This window comes from Manis pentadactyla, chromosome X (assembly GCF_030020395.1).
Source record: "Manis pentadactyla isolate mManPen7 chromosome X, mManPen7.hap1, whole genome shotgun sequence".
Taxonomy (NCBI): Eukaryota; Metazoa; Chordata; class Mammalia; order Pholidota; family Manidae; genus Manis; species Manis pentadactyla.
In genome coordinates, this window is record NC_080038.1 from 145384283 (window position 1) to 145397657 (window position 13375).

The 13375-nt window shown below is 49.5% G+C and overlaps 1 protein-coding gene across 19 annotated transcripts in view; it reads left to right on the forward strand.

Annotated features, from left to right (window-relative positions):
* The window catches only part of ZNF185 (zinc finger protein 185 with LIM domain), a 53457-nt gene extending 40598 nt beyond the window's left edge, over positions 1-12859 (forward strand). For 8 of the 19 annotated variants that reach the window (XM_057495441.1, XM_057495450.1, XM_057495448.1 and 5 more), the window contains 7 exons: positions 787-984; positions 2685-2774; positions 3274-3339; positions 3425-3505; positions 7013-7115; positions 8032-8130; positions 9095-11330. In XM_057495441.1, the coding sequence (XP_057351424.1) occupies positions 787-984; positions 2685-2774; positions 3274-3339; positions 3425-3505; positions 7013-7115; positions 8032-8130 (637 nt within the window). In that variant the 3' untranslated portion in view covers positions 9095-11330. Of the gene's footprint in view, positions 1-786; positions 985-2684; positions 2775-3273; positions 3340-3424; positions 3506-7012; positions 7116-8031; positions 8324-9094; positions 11331-12697 lie in introns of those variants that run through there. The other 11 variants (XM_057495446.1, XM_036887237.2, XM_057495455.1 and 8 more) reach the window with 8 other exon arrangements.
* The last annotated feature ends 516 nt before the right edge of the window (positions 12860-13375 follow it).

Sequence of the window (13375 nt, forward strand, 5' to 3'; positions counted from 1 at the left end):
GTGACTTACCAAGATTTCCTTCTTATGGGTCACATGGGTTCCTTTTGGTGTCTGGCTGGGCTGCAGCAGACTGTGAAGGTAGAGAGGCACAGCACCCACCGGCCTGCAGATCTGTGAGGTGCAGCTGGAGGGAGAGATGAGGCTGTCCCTGCTGGGCTCCAGCCACTGGAGGGGAAGAATCGCATTGCTTTCAGGGTGTAGTCTGAAAAGTACGGTCACTGCTCCCCTTGTAATTCCAGCTTGAGGGCAGGAAACCTACCTACTACAGGATTAACTTCCATGAATAAAGAGTTCTAGGGCTCTAGGTAGCTGGTGGCTTAATCTTTTTGTCCCAGGGTAGCCCCACCAGTGACTGCAGGCAGGCTGCTGAAGTTGGGAAGTTTGAGTTCAGAATGAGTTAGGATCAAGGTGATGGTGAAGTAGGTTTTCATTTCCTGGAATGGTAGTCTCATGCTCTCAGTAACCTGGCTCCGTCTTTGTCCCTGGCCTCGGGCCGTGTAATGTATTTGAAGTTGCAGACAGTAGCACCATCACACAAGATAGAGGTAATGGAAGAGGCACCAGGAGCAGGAACAAGCCAGCTGGAAGCACCTCAGGATGGGGACTGCCTTTGTCAGTGGGAAGGGAGCGGCAGTGCTGGGGTCCTCCCAAGGAGGGCACAGTCTCCTCTCTGCCCCAGCCTCCAGCAGGGGAGACCGCTGTGGCCAGGGGAGGTGGCTTCAGTGTGCAGTGGGAGAGCAAGGACTGGTCCCGCAGCACTCCATAAGGGAGCTCATTCTCCCTCAGCTTCTTGGCTGGTTCGGAGGAAAAGAATGGAACTGCCCAGGTGGCAGAGGCCTGGCCGGAGAGGCCCAGAGCCCTGAGAGGTGGCCAGGGAGACCCAGCTGCAACCGCCCAGCAGCCTGCAGACCTGAACACCCCAGAGGGGCAGAGTGGCCCCAGAAGACCCAAGCAGCACGCGGAACTGGACGGCCAGGCCAGCAGGTAAGGGCTCTGCTCTGCTGAGCTCTTGTTGCTCCAGCTGGGGTTTTGTCAGAGGCCATGACCCAAAACAAGTCCTGACACACTAGGCAGACCTGCCTCCCTCTGCAGGTGTGACTGGCTAGGAGCTAGTGGGGATGGAGCAGCAATGAGCATTTCAGGGGCAGGTCTCCAAGGCTTCGGTTTGGAGCCGCAGCATCAAATATTTTAGACCAAGCGTGGCACAGAGCAGCTTCACATAGAACCATGTTGTCTGGCAGCCATTTGGAGCATGAAGACCTGGGTCTAGAGAGGAATGTGGGATGCCTTTGCCATTTGTAGAGATGGGAGGTCTCTGAGGAAGATGTGCCCTGCATTGATGGGACTCCCTGCCAGTGCTAAGAGATGTCATACTGACTGTTCCATCGCTACCAACTACCACCACTAGGGTGACCTTGCATGACAGCCTTTGGGTTCTCCCTTTGCTCCCAGAGATCTTTCCCCAAAGTGGCTGTGAGCAGTAATCAAGAGCCATGGGCCACAGCCTAGAGGTAATGTACAAATGCCTCCTGAGAGCCAGTTGTAGGCAACAGCCATATACACACCAAAGAAGATGGCCAGAGCCCCGCCCCCTGCCCTCCGGGAGCACACGGTGCAGCAACTGGTAAACATGGTGATAACTGTTAGCCTTTGCTACGTCCGTGCTCAAATCTCAGGCCAGCCCTGTGAGGGAGGTGCTACCACTATCTCCGTGCTACAGACGAGAAACTGAGGGTAAGAAGCTTGCCAGTAGTCATCCAGCCAGGCCGTGGCCTAACAGGGATTAGAATCCAGCCATTTGGAACCCAGAGCCCATACTTCTAAACACTGTGTTACATCTGCTGCCTCTCCATTTGTGATAAGCCCAGAAAAGAGGGAAACTGGGTGCCCTGATGGAGAGAAGCCAGGGCAGGAGGTGATGTAGCTAGGATGGCTGGAGAAGCTGTTGTGCTGAGGAGGGGACAGTTCAGCTAAGATCTGTAGCACAAGGAGGAGCCAGCCTGGCAGAATCTGGAAAGACAAAATGTGGGAAGAGGGAGCAGCCGGTATAGAGGCCGTAATGGCGTAGGGAATCTGGAAGAAGCAATTGAAAGAAGGGCCCTAGGCGGGTGGGGGGTAAGAAGTGAATGGGGGAGGGAGGAGGCGGTCGGGTGGGTGGGGCCAGGGCCAGCCCTCCTAGGCGGGCTGGGGGGTGCGGGGAAGGGTATGGGAGGATCGCGGGATCTTCCGGAGGAGATAGGGAGGGGAGCCCTTGAGTTGAAGGTCGCCCACTGCAGTCCTGGAGGCAGCCCCATGGGCTCTTTTGTTACAAATTTGCTGTGTCTTCGACCATTGTGCTGGGTGTAGATAACTTGCTGGTTGTTCCTTCCTCTTGTAGGCAGCCCTCTTGTCAGTCTCTGGCTCTGGAGCTTCTCCCCATCTGTCTTTCCAGGTTCCCATGGCCTCCCCTTCCAGCCAGTTCCCTTCCCCTGTCTCCGTGGCGCCTTCCTGTGTCGTAGGCTGACGGGTGGCTTGGCACATGGTGATGCCTCGAGTCCTTTGTCCCTGTCTCCCTCGGCTGGAGGAGCAAAAGCTCAGTGATTTGCCAGGGTTGTTTAAAAGCTTTAGGCCCCCAAATCGTGTTTGACTAGAGGAGATGTCAGCTGTCAGTGCTCACAACCTGTGCCTCCTTCCTCTTCTTCCAGGGTGAGCAACCCCTCGAGCTGTATGGTCACTGAGCAGCCTCATGTTTACATCCCAGCCGCCCCAAGTGAATTGAACTCCAGGTCAACCAGGTAAAAAGGGAAAACCTGGGAAATATTCTCTGGGATACTTCCTCCCTGGAGCTAAGAGACTTGGCTTTTGTCCCACATCGCTTCTCTGACCTTAGCTCTACTGCCTCCCCCAACTTCCAGCAGCCCATTGGTCGAGGGGCCACATAGTGCAGCCCAAGGGTCCCCAAGTATAAAGTCCTGTTTGACTGGGTCCCACCATACCCCCTTTCTCCCTATCCTAACGAGAAGCTGACGTGCTGCTAATACCCTGTGGGGAACATACCTGGAAGGCCAAATAAAGCCCATTGAGGCACGGCTTACGTCTGCCTGTAGCACATTTGCCTGTTGTGAGGAGAGGCGCAGTCAGAGTGCGGGAAGGGTGCCGTGGTGGGGAGGCTGGGGGAGGGGGGGTGTTTGTTGTGGGGAGCATTAGAGGGGCATCTGCTGATATCAAGCCAGCATGGAAATGGGGCAGAATGGGAGCTGCAGCCAGTGGTGATGTGCTGTCCTTCCTTGGTAGTGGCTGGTGCCCGCCAGCACCTGTCCCCAGGCCTTTCCATGAGCTCCTTCACTTCCTTCAAGTCAGGTGGGGGTCTTCCCGGCCCTGGACTCTTCCTTTGGGCTAGGCGCAGTCTCCCGGAATCTTCTGGTATACCTTTATCTGTTCTCAGCAAAGGGGTTCTCTTCGTGAAGGAGTACACGAATGCTAGTGAGGTATCTTCCAGGAAGCTGGCGTCTTCACACTGTGGCAGGTAAGAGTACATCCCAGATCCTTCTCCTGCCAGGCCCTGGGTCAGCCTCATTCTTGCATCCCCAGTACCTCATCAAGGGTTTGGTCCAGAGCATCATCGTTTGTTGAATGGATGAATAATGTAATGGCCCATGGATGTGATTTATAACTTTCCATCTGTCCTAACTCACTGCCTTTGTGTTCATCCTATGTCCCACTTCATGCCACCCCTTTCTACCCATCTTTGTTTCTTGGGAGACTACAAGTTTTGTGAAATTCCAAGAGCTTTATGGAGCTCACAAGGCCCTTACTGACCATCTAGTCACTTCCATCCTGTTCCAGAACACAGGGCTCCTCTCTTCAGCTCTCACACTCTTTCAAGCATGCCAGGTTGCCTCATTTAAGCACACATTTGACTGCAGGTTGTGATATATGGGTAGCTTTTCATTGATTGCCTCTCTGTCCACTTGCTTCCTGATGCCATACGGAAGGGCACCTTTATGTCACATCAGGTAAGAACTAACCCACACTGAGACAGGGTCCCCCTGAAGACGTTTTTTATGTCACATCATGCCACTGTCAGGACGGAGATGAGTCTCAGGCCTTGTTTCAGGAATGGGCCTCTGGGAATTCAGGACCAGCTTTCAGTGACACTGTAGAATGAGGAGCATGGCCTAAGCTCAGCCCCTGTTAGCTGGGTAATTTTAGACAAGATTCTCAACCTTTCTGAGCCTCAGTTTCTTCACCTGTAACTCTGTAGGCTGGTTTTTCTCATTAGCTTTATTAAGGTATAATTCATATAGCATAAAGTTCATTCTTTAAAGTATACAATCCATTGGCATCTAGTACATTTACAATGTTTTGCCACCATCACCACTAATTCCAGAACATGTTCATCACCCCAAAAGGAAACCCCATATCCATTAGCTGCCCCCCACACCACCAGCCACAGCCCCTGGTCCCCACTGGTCTATTTTCTATTTGTATACTCCCGTTGAGGGAGCTGCCCTTGACATCCAACATTTGCGTCTGTGTCACATGACTGAACTCTGGTCATCTCCTGCTTTTTCTTCTCCAAGTCCCAGCAGTCTCCTAAATTTAATAACACTCTGACAATTAGATTTATTTAAAATTGAATTTAATATTCAGTCAAAATGTTACATCTGATGAAAAACCAGTAGACTTTCTTTATTGGATCGTAAGAATCATGTTGAACTTATTGGGTCATGAGAACCATGTTGTCCACTGTGTCTTCCCATTTTGCCTTACCTTCCAGGAAGCTTAGAAATAAGCTTAATGCTCACAAGGAATCAGACCCTAGGCTGCAGTTACAGCTCACCTGTGCATGACCTTAGGCAGGCCACTTTACCTCTGAGCTGCAGCTTTCCTGACTACCTCGTGGGGTCCCCACTCTTGTGAGAATAGCAGCTTCACTAAAGCATATCTCAGGGCTTGTGGCTAGTGACCATTCCCTGCCAATTGTTTTTTCCTTAAACCATTAGTTTCTGTTGTAAACAGTAATATTATTGAAAAATGAAAAGGAAAAAGGAAAAATAAAACCTCACACCTAATTCCACCTTGTAAATCAAGCACAGGTATTATGCTTCCTTCTTTTCTTTGTTCCCATCCCTAGTGTCTGAGTTCTGCTCTGAGTGGGGGCTAGTGACTGTCACATTCTAACCCAGACACATACATGGGGAGAAAAGCCCTGCTTCTTTCCTGTTGGTCAGTGGAACTGGGGGCCCTCTTGCATCCACAGTCTCAAGAATCCTAGCCGACCGCCTTGTCATCTTTCTAGCATGGCAGCTCATCTTTGATCCCTATGCAAGGACCCCTCTCCAAGAGAATTATGCCTCCCTGGCACCAAGTTGAAAGGTTCATCTGCTATTTAGCATAACAGATAACAGCAGGCCATGCACAGTTATGTGCATGTGGCAACAGGGTTAATCAGAAAAGCGTTCCCCACGCAAGACTGTGGCAGTGCTCTGGCTCCCATCTGCTGCACCCTATCCCCCAATCACATTCCACCCAGCAGTGGCAGCATTGAGAACTCATGTGACGTGAGGAAACCCCCATGTGACAGCGCTCTGTACTCCAAGATGTAAGTCTGCTGTCCTGCCACGGGGCTTGCAGAGTTTACCACAGGAGAGACAGCTGAGGGAGACTTCCACACAAAGTCTGTTTCTGTGGTCTGCGGCTTGGCTGCTTCTGACCCACTTGCAAATCTGTTCCACCACTGCGTGGGATGTCACACTGTGCCAGCTACCCTGTGAACCCAGCTAAGACCAGAGGGCAAACACAAAGGGCTACTGATCAGGGAAGTGGTGCTGTCTGAAAGCCCGGGGGATTCGTGTCAGCAGATCAGAACCACTTAACTATCCTGCCACTCTGACTGGCGGTGAGGATGGGGATGGGGAATGCAGAAGACAGTGGTAGGTGGGAAAAAACACCAGGTCGCTACCGCTGAGAAGCCCAAGGAGAGCCAGAAAGAACGATTCACTCCCATTGAGTGAAGATGCAGCAGTTTTTAAAGCTGTCACTAAATGACAGCAGTCACAGGATTGTGTACCTGATAATGAAATTCTGGTATTAAATTCTTGGAATAAGGGAGGAAGGAGTTGTAGAGATCTGGTTCGGTCACAGGACAGTGACAGAAACAGGTTGTTAGTGGCAGAGCCAGACGAAAGCCCAGGTTCCTGACTAGTCCAGGTCAAGGGTCTTTCTCCTCTGCTACCTGACTAACTGTACGCTGAACCTGGTAGAATACATGGGAGGATCCAGGCTGGGATGGGGCTGCGGTGTTCCGCGGCACTCATGAGGCTGAGCAGGACGGAGGGACTCCAGGTTCGTAGCAACACCCCTGGATCCTATCAGAAGCAGACCCAAATCTCTGAAAGAAAGCACCCCCAATTTGGGCCTGAAGGATGGGGGCATGCAGGCCTTGTCAGCAGGTTCTGTCTGAGGAGGAAAAGCAGGGGTGATCCTCTAACAAAGGCAGGGATCCTGGAACTCAGGAGGTAGTCAACCTAGAGGTCGGTAACTGGAACTTCCGCATAAGGTCCTAGCAGGCTCTATGGCCAGACTGACTCTGTGATGGTCCCTGGAGTATCAAGGAGGCAGGGTCACTCCAAGAGTGTGGGGTCTGAGAGGCAGGGTCTGGTGGTGCCAGGCACAAAGAGAAGGACCATCAAGATGGGTAGGTAGGACATACAAGGGCATTTTCCCATAGGAGAAGACATTCCTGTTCTAGAGGGGAGCAGTGCCCCCACATATGCTAGGCAAGGGAGCAGGGGGAGGCGAGCTGCCTGGAATAAAAATCACATACAGTAGCGAGTAGGGTGAAGACACATGGCCAGCTTCTGGAATTAGTGTGAGTGTCTACAGTGGGCTGAGCCCCAGTCTAGCCCAGGGTTAGGGAGCCAACTCACACCACGGGAAAAGGTGGCAGGCTGTGAATCCTGGCCGCAAACCTCTGTGTGGCTGTGTCAAACCAGAGGGTCTGGCTGAGTTCCTGGTTTTCATCTCACAGAACAACTGGGGGGATCTGTACTTACTGCAACCAGGACATACGAGACTGTCCAAAGATTATCCTGGAACATCTTGGCATCTGCTGTCATGACTATTGCTTTCAGGTAAGGAAGAGGGGTGGCACAGCGGAGAGCATCGGCCGGAGCTCGGGACTCTCACGGGTTGGGAGAGTATGGGAGAAGCCTGTGCTCTGTATGGCTGGGCTCCTTCGCAGAGGTCTTGCCGAGCAGGAAGCTGAATAAGCAGAGGGAGTTGAGGATGCTAGCAGTCTTTCTCTGCTCCCAGCACCCTTTGCAAGCCGGAAGCCAGGAGGCTCAGCCTGGGGCGGGTCTGGAAACTTCTGGAGACCCAGATACATGGGGACTCTTGGGCTCCTCTTATTCAATGCTGCAGGCCACCAGGGGTGTGTGCTGCAGTCCGCTGGCTGCTCTCATCCTTCAGGCATTCAGTGGGGAGGCAGGTTTGAGAGTCATGAGGTCAGGGGTTCTGGACTGCTGACATAGACTTCTTTTCATTGGACCTCATATGTCATCTTCCTTTGGACCTTAAGTGTCACAGTCAATGTCCCCCAGCCCTCCTACAACAGTAGTGACCTTGGCATTTACTGAGCACTTACTTTGGCCCTGGTTGAGTGTTCTACATGGGCTACCTCACTAAATCTTCCTGTAGCCTGCCAGGGTTCCCACTTTATAGATGATGAAATAGAAGCTCAGAGAGCCTCAGTAACTTATCCAAGCTCACCCAGTTAATAATTAGTGGATTTAGGGTTCAAATCCAGGCCTAACTCTGAAACCCGGGCTCCTAAGAACTACATGACCATCCCGCCTGCTAGTTGTGTGTGTGTGTGTGTGTGTGTGCGTGCGTGTGCCTTTCCTGCCATCTCTATTATCTGCCTCAAAGTCCGGGGTGTGCCATCAGCGCAGTGTCGGCCTGCCCACCTTGCTCAGCTGCTCCCTCCACACGCCACTCGTTGATATTCCCTCACTTGCGTGTTGACCTCTGGCTTGCTTTCTCTTTCAGTGTGGGATTTGTAACAAACCCATGGGTGAGCTCCTGGACCAGATCTTCATTCACCACGACACCGTCCACTGTGGGAAATGCTATGAGGAGCTTTTCTAGGTGGGTGTTAGGGCCCGCCCAAGGACTGGGCAGCCAGGAAGCTTCTTAGAGGGAGCACATGTGCCCTGGCCTCTCTGTGAGTCTCAACCTAGGACACTGCTATCTCTCTTAGCCTTTATGTCCCCAAAGCCTGTGACACTTTGAAGTCTTAGATGGCATGAATAAAGACCCACCCCGGGGACACTTCCACATTGCAGGGTTCATAGTCTCTTCCTCTCAAGTAATACCTTCCATGCAGTACTTCAGCTGAACCCTCTAAGCTGCCCTGGGGTGCTGGCCAGGTTTGTGTTGTTAGCCTCATTTGGAGACAAGGAAATGACCTGAAAGGAAAAGGGCTTGGGCAAAAACCTAGCTAGTGGGTGGCAGAATCAGGACCTTGGATTCAGGTCTAAGGCTCTCTGCTGCAGTCCCCTTGACTGCCTCTACCGTTGCTTGTATGTCATCAGGCCAGGTCTTGACAGCCAACGTGCTCAGTAAAGCAAGGTAGAGCCAGGGCCCCAAGCAGCAGGTAAAGGCCAGGATAAGTGAACACGTGTGTGTGTGTAGGGCGGGGGAGGGGGGTTGCTTGTGTGGCCCATGGGCCATATTGTCAGCACTGCCTGAGGGAAGCCGTGTATGCTAAAAGCCTGTGGAATCGTTGACCCCAGTGCCTGAGCTGTGTGGGGCCTGGTGCTCCTAGGACACTCGCTGCCTTTCCAGACCCTGTCAGCCTGCCCTCCTCAGCACCTCCTCAGCTAGAAGCACAGAGCAGAATATCTCCCCTGAAGGCAATGGGAAGGGGTAACAACCAGGCTGTCCACCAGCTACAAGCCTCTTCTGCCTTCGCTCCAGAAGACACATTCACCTGAACTGTTACTCCTAATGCCTGAAGCAGTTACCCGCCCCCAGGAGCCTCTGGCTGGTCGTTGGGTTGGACGTATATTTCCAGTCTCATAGTTCCTCCTGTTTCTCTTGGCTCCCCCAGGCTGAGAAGAAGCTGATGACCCCTGGACAAGTTTGGCTCTCCCCAGTTGCCCCAAGTTGCTCATCCCTCTTCCATCCCTTGATCTCTTCATGATTTTGCCCTTCTCAAGTCGGACTTGCGTACAGCCAGCAGTGTATCTTAATGATGCTATGATAATTACTTGCGTGTGTAGCTTTTTATAGCTTAGAAGCACTTCACATCCATGATCTTATTTCAGGCTCAAGCAAAGAGGATTGAACAAGAATTCCCATCTTGACTTGCCTAGGACAGGTTGGCTTCCTGATGAGTTTAGGTGGCCTGGTATGATAGGCAGGAGCATGGAGTGCAGTGTGTCCTGATTCTTGGGAAAGAGCACAAACCACACTGTGCTTCATAACTATGGGTGTACCTTGGAGACCTGAGGGAAGAAAGAGACCGTTTGAAGCCTCTGAGGTGTCAAGTTGAAGACGTTGACGATCCCCACTGGGTAATTGAAGCCATTGAATGTTAGATAGGTAATGTTTAGCTTGTCTCTTTGCCATATATGTTTTTTTTTTAACTTTACGTGTACTTTTCAAAGTAGTTAGTTTTGATTGAGTTATGTAGCAGATTTTAATTAACTCCTCCTACACATCTTTCATTACAGTTGAGTTCTTTCCTACAGGCATGTGGGCATGTATTAGAAAATGTGCACAATTAGGTTTAAATTCTATAAGAGGTGATTCTTAGGAGGCTCCTGACCAAAGGGACATCTGTGTCTGAATCTTGATAGCTGATTTATACTTTTGCCCTCAACACTTGATCCCTAAGCTTGATACTGAAATCCTTTAAAGTAAGTTTTAGGGTGTGTAGACTCCAGCAGAATTAAGAAGGGAGAAAAGCAGGTAACATTTCTTGAGGCCTTACTATGTACCACACATTCATGTTCATAATAATCCTGTACAGAAGGCATTCTTGGCCCCAGTTTACAGATGAGGATGTCAAGGCTCAAAGAGGTGGTTGTGCATTGAGCAGAACCATTGCTGTCTCTCTCCCCCAGCAAGCATGGATTTAGTGCTAAGCATGTGCCAAATACTGTGTGGCGTTTACCTCATCCTACCAGGTAACACCGCCTGCCCCCACTCCCCAGCCTACCCTGGGCCCACTCTTACAGGGAGGGCAAGGTATGAAATCATACTCCTCCTCTGGACATCTTAGGCCCCCCCATGAAGTACCATAAGGGCCAAACTTACCTTGTTTCCTATCTTCCCCTTACCATGAAAATGCCTCTGAACTGAGATGCTGTCATCTGGGAAGAGATTCAATTCACAGACTTACCCAAAGAAGAGCTTGTGAACCCAGAGAAAGCTCTGGTGGGCTAGCCAGTCTGAGCACAGGGCCTTCAGTGACCTCCTATTTTCCAGTCCAGACTCTGTCCCAAGCTAGCAGCAGCCACTGGGGTCCTAGGTACTCAGAACTTGGAAACCTGTTGGCCAGCTGAACGGATGCAGGCCCATCCATGCAGTCAGCTGATGCTCTGCTCAGGTTTGACTGGGCTTCTCTGTCTTTGGAATCAGCATCACTGTGTAAACTCCTGGAGAGGGAACACCCTGAGAGATGTCCTGATCAAAAATGAGGGTCTCTTCTCTTGATTTAATTAGAAGATGTATCTCCATCTCTCTCCATTTTCTGAGCCCTGTGCACATCAACTGGAGGACTTGTTCTTTCTTCCACATGATCAGAGAGGAATATCCCATAGATACGTATCAGATTTGTTCTGGAGGGCTGAAGTAATACAATCTGCCATGTGTCAACCCTAAAGATGAGCTGGTCTTCCTCATGTCTCTATCCTGCAGCATGGGACTTGGCACATGGTAGGCACTGACACATAGATGCTGAATGAATGAGTAAAAGGGAAAGAAAAGGTACTCCTTTGGGAAGGAGGTGCCATCCCTGAGTCTTGATTTGGGCCCAGCTGATGGAGTACAGGATGAAGAGGACCAAGATATGCTGGTTTTCCCACCTTCAATATAAATTATTCTTTTAAGGGAGTTTTAGAAACAACATGCAAACTACTGATAGAAAGCTTTACAAGATCAATATTGATTTTGATCCAAAATGGCCTCTTCCATGTCTAAAAAGGCACAGAATTCTGCAGTCTTCAGGAAGAGGGGTGGCTGCATTACACTTTTGCTCCTTTTTAATTGCCTAATGTTTTTAATCAAACTTGCTTAAACCACACTAATGTACACAGTTATAATAAATGTTAAGAGAAATAGCAATGTTAAGGTTTCCTTTCTTAAGCATAACAACTTAATGTATTTGGCTGTGAGATTTATTTTCTCCTACTACCTGAAGCCATTCTCCCTACAAAAGCAAATAAGAAGTACCAAATCTAAAGAAAAAAAATAGCAAAATCTAGAAACTATGCATGCACAGGAAGTATGGAATTCTAGACTTGTCAGATGTTAATGAGGACTATTTTATACTTTCGGGTTCATCTTCCCCTTTATTACCAGTGCAGACAGATGGCCATCTTATCCTTATTGCAAACTTGCAATGACCAGGAACTCAGTCACTTACAAGCCCATTCTGTCTGTGGACAGACTCTGTTCACAGGTGCCCCCCAAGCCCACATCTGAACCTATTCCTCCAAATGTGTACCAATAGGCAGGACTGTTTCATCTTGTTCATTAAGGCCAGTGCCCCAGGCTTTCAGAATCCTATTGGGGCATCATTCTGCCTATCAAGTGATGCATGTTTCCAAGTTTTGTATGTGAAAATATAATTTGCATACCATCTATGTCTTGATCTAGCCCAGGGACAAAAAAAGGGTGATCAAGATTTCAGTCCGAAGATAGAAGACATGGCAGGAATCCCTGCACTACTGAGAAGGTACCTTGGGACTCAGTAGTCACCAGCTATTGACGCTGTGTCCTTGTAGCTACTTTCTCAGCCATAATCTTGGCCACATGAATACAAACGGAAAACTAAGAAGAGGTTTTACTACTTCAAAAAACAAGGACTACAGCAGTAGCTCCTAACCAGCTATTTCTAGGATTCCCTGTCTGTGACAGTGTGTGACAAAAAGACCTGAAAAAAAAATAGGGTAGTGTTGTTTCGAAAAATCAGTTAGCAGACCAGGTTCCCACCAAACAGGCTGATTCCAGTGCTCAGTCTCCTCTATTCCATGGATCAACACCTGTGAGGGTCCCAACCCATACACCCTATGTGGCATCCCCTGGAGATTCCACAGAACATATTCCTCTTCTGATGCTTCTTTGCACAATATGTTCTCCTCATGAAGGTCCCAAGGGAGGAAGTCTTCTTCCAGGGGACCCAATACTAGTTCCCCTGAATTGGAAGTTGAGACTGTCACTCAATCATCTGGGACCCTTCATGTCACTGAACCAACAAAGAAGAGGATTATTCGGCTGGCTAGTTCATTGCTTCTGATAATCAAGGGGAAATAGGGTTGCCACCACATGGTGGGGGCAGGAGAGACCACGCCTGTAGCCCAGGAACCCTCTGGGACTGTCTTTGTGTTCCCATGTCCAGTACTGCAGGCTCCTAGGGAGACTGTAGCGACTCATGAAAGCAGGGCCAGGAAGGGTTCAGATCAGTCAGGAATGAAGGTTTGCAAAGAACCACAACCAGCTGGATGGAATCATAGAGAACTTGAAGTACTACTGGAAGAAGGAAGTTACAAATACTGACTGTGACCTCACGGCCAGCTGCAAAAAGTAAAAGCTATAGACGCTATGCATATTGTGTCTTGCTTTGTTATTATATATTTGAATCTACTGACCCATTTTTTTCTTTCTCCCATTTCTTAATCCTGTGTTCAAGTTGTGTGGGTTCTACTTAATCTTGAAATTTAGTGCATAGATTCCAGTGTATCAAAGTGTATTTGTGACAGAACTAGAAAAGGAATAGACATCCCCCAGAGAATGAATATACGTCACCCTCAAAACTTTCCTCGTGCTTCTTTGAAACCCTTCCATCCTGCAGCCACCAATCTACTTTCTGTCACTGTGTATTAGTTTGCATTTTAAAGAGTTTTATATAACTGGAATCTTACAGTATGCACTCTTTGATGGAGTGATAGTTACATTCTGAATCTCGATTGGGATGGTGATTATATAGATGTATACATCTGTCAAAATTCATCACACTGTACCCTTAAAATGGGTGTGTTTTACTGTATGTTAAATATTGTGAAATAAAAAACAAATGGAGGCTTAGTAAGGAGAGACTTTATGCAGAAGAATTACTGCAGGAGGGGAAAGAGACTATTGCAATAGGATGAGGGAGGCTTTTGTA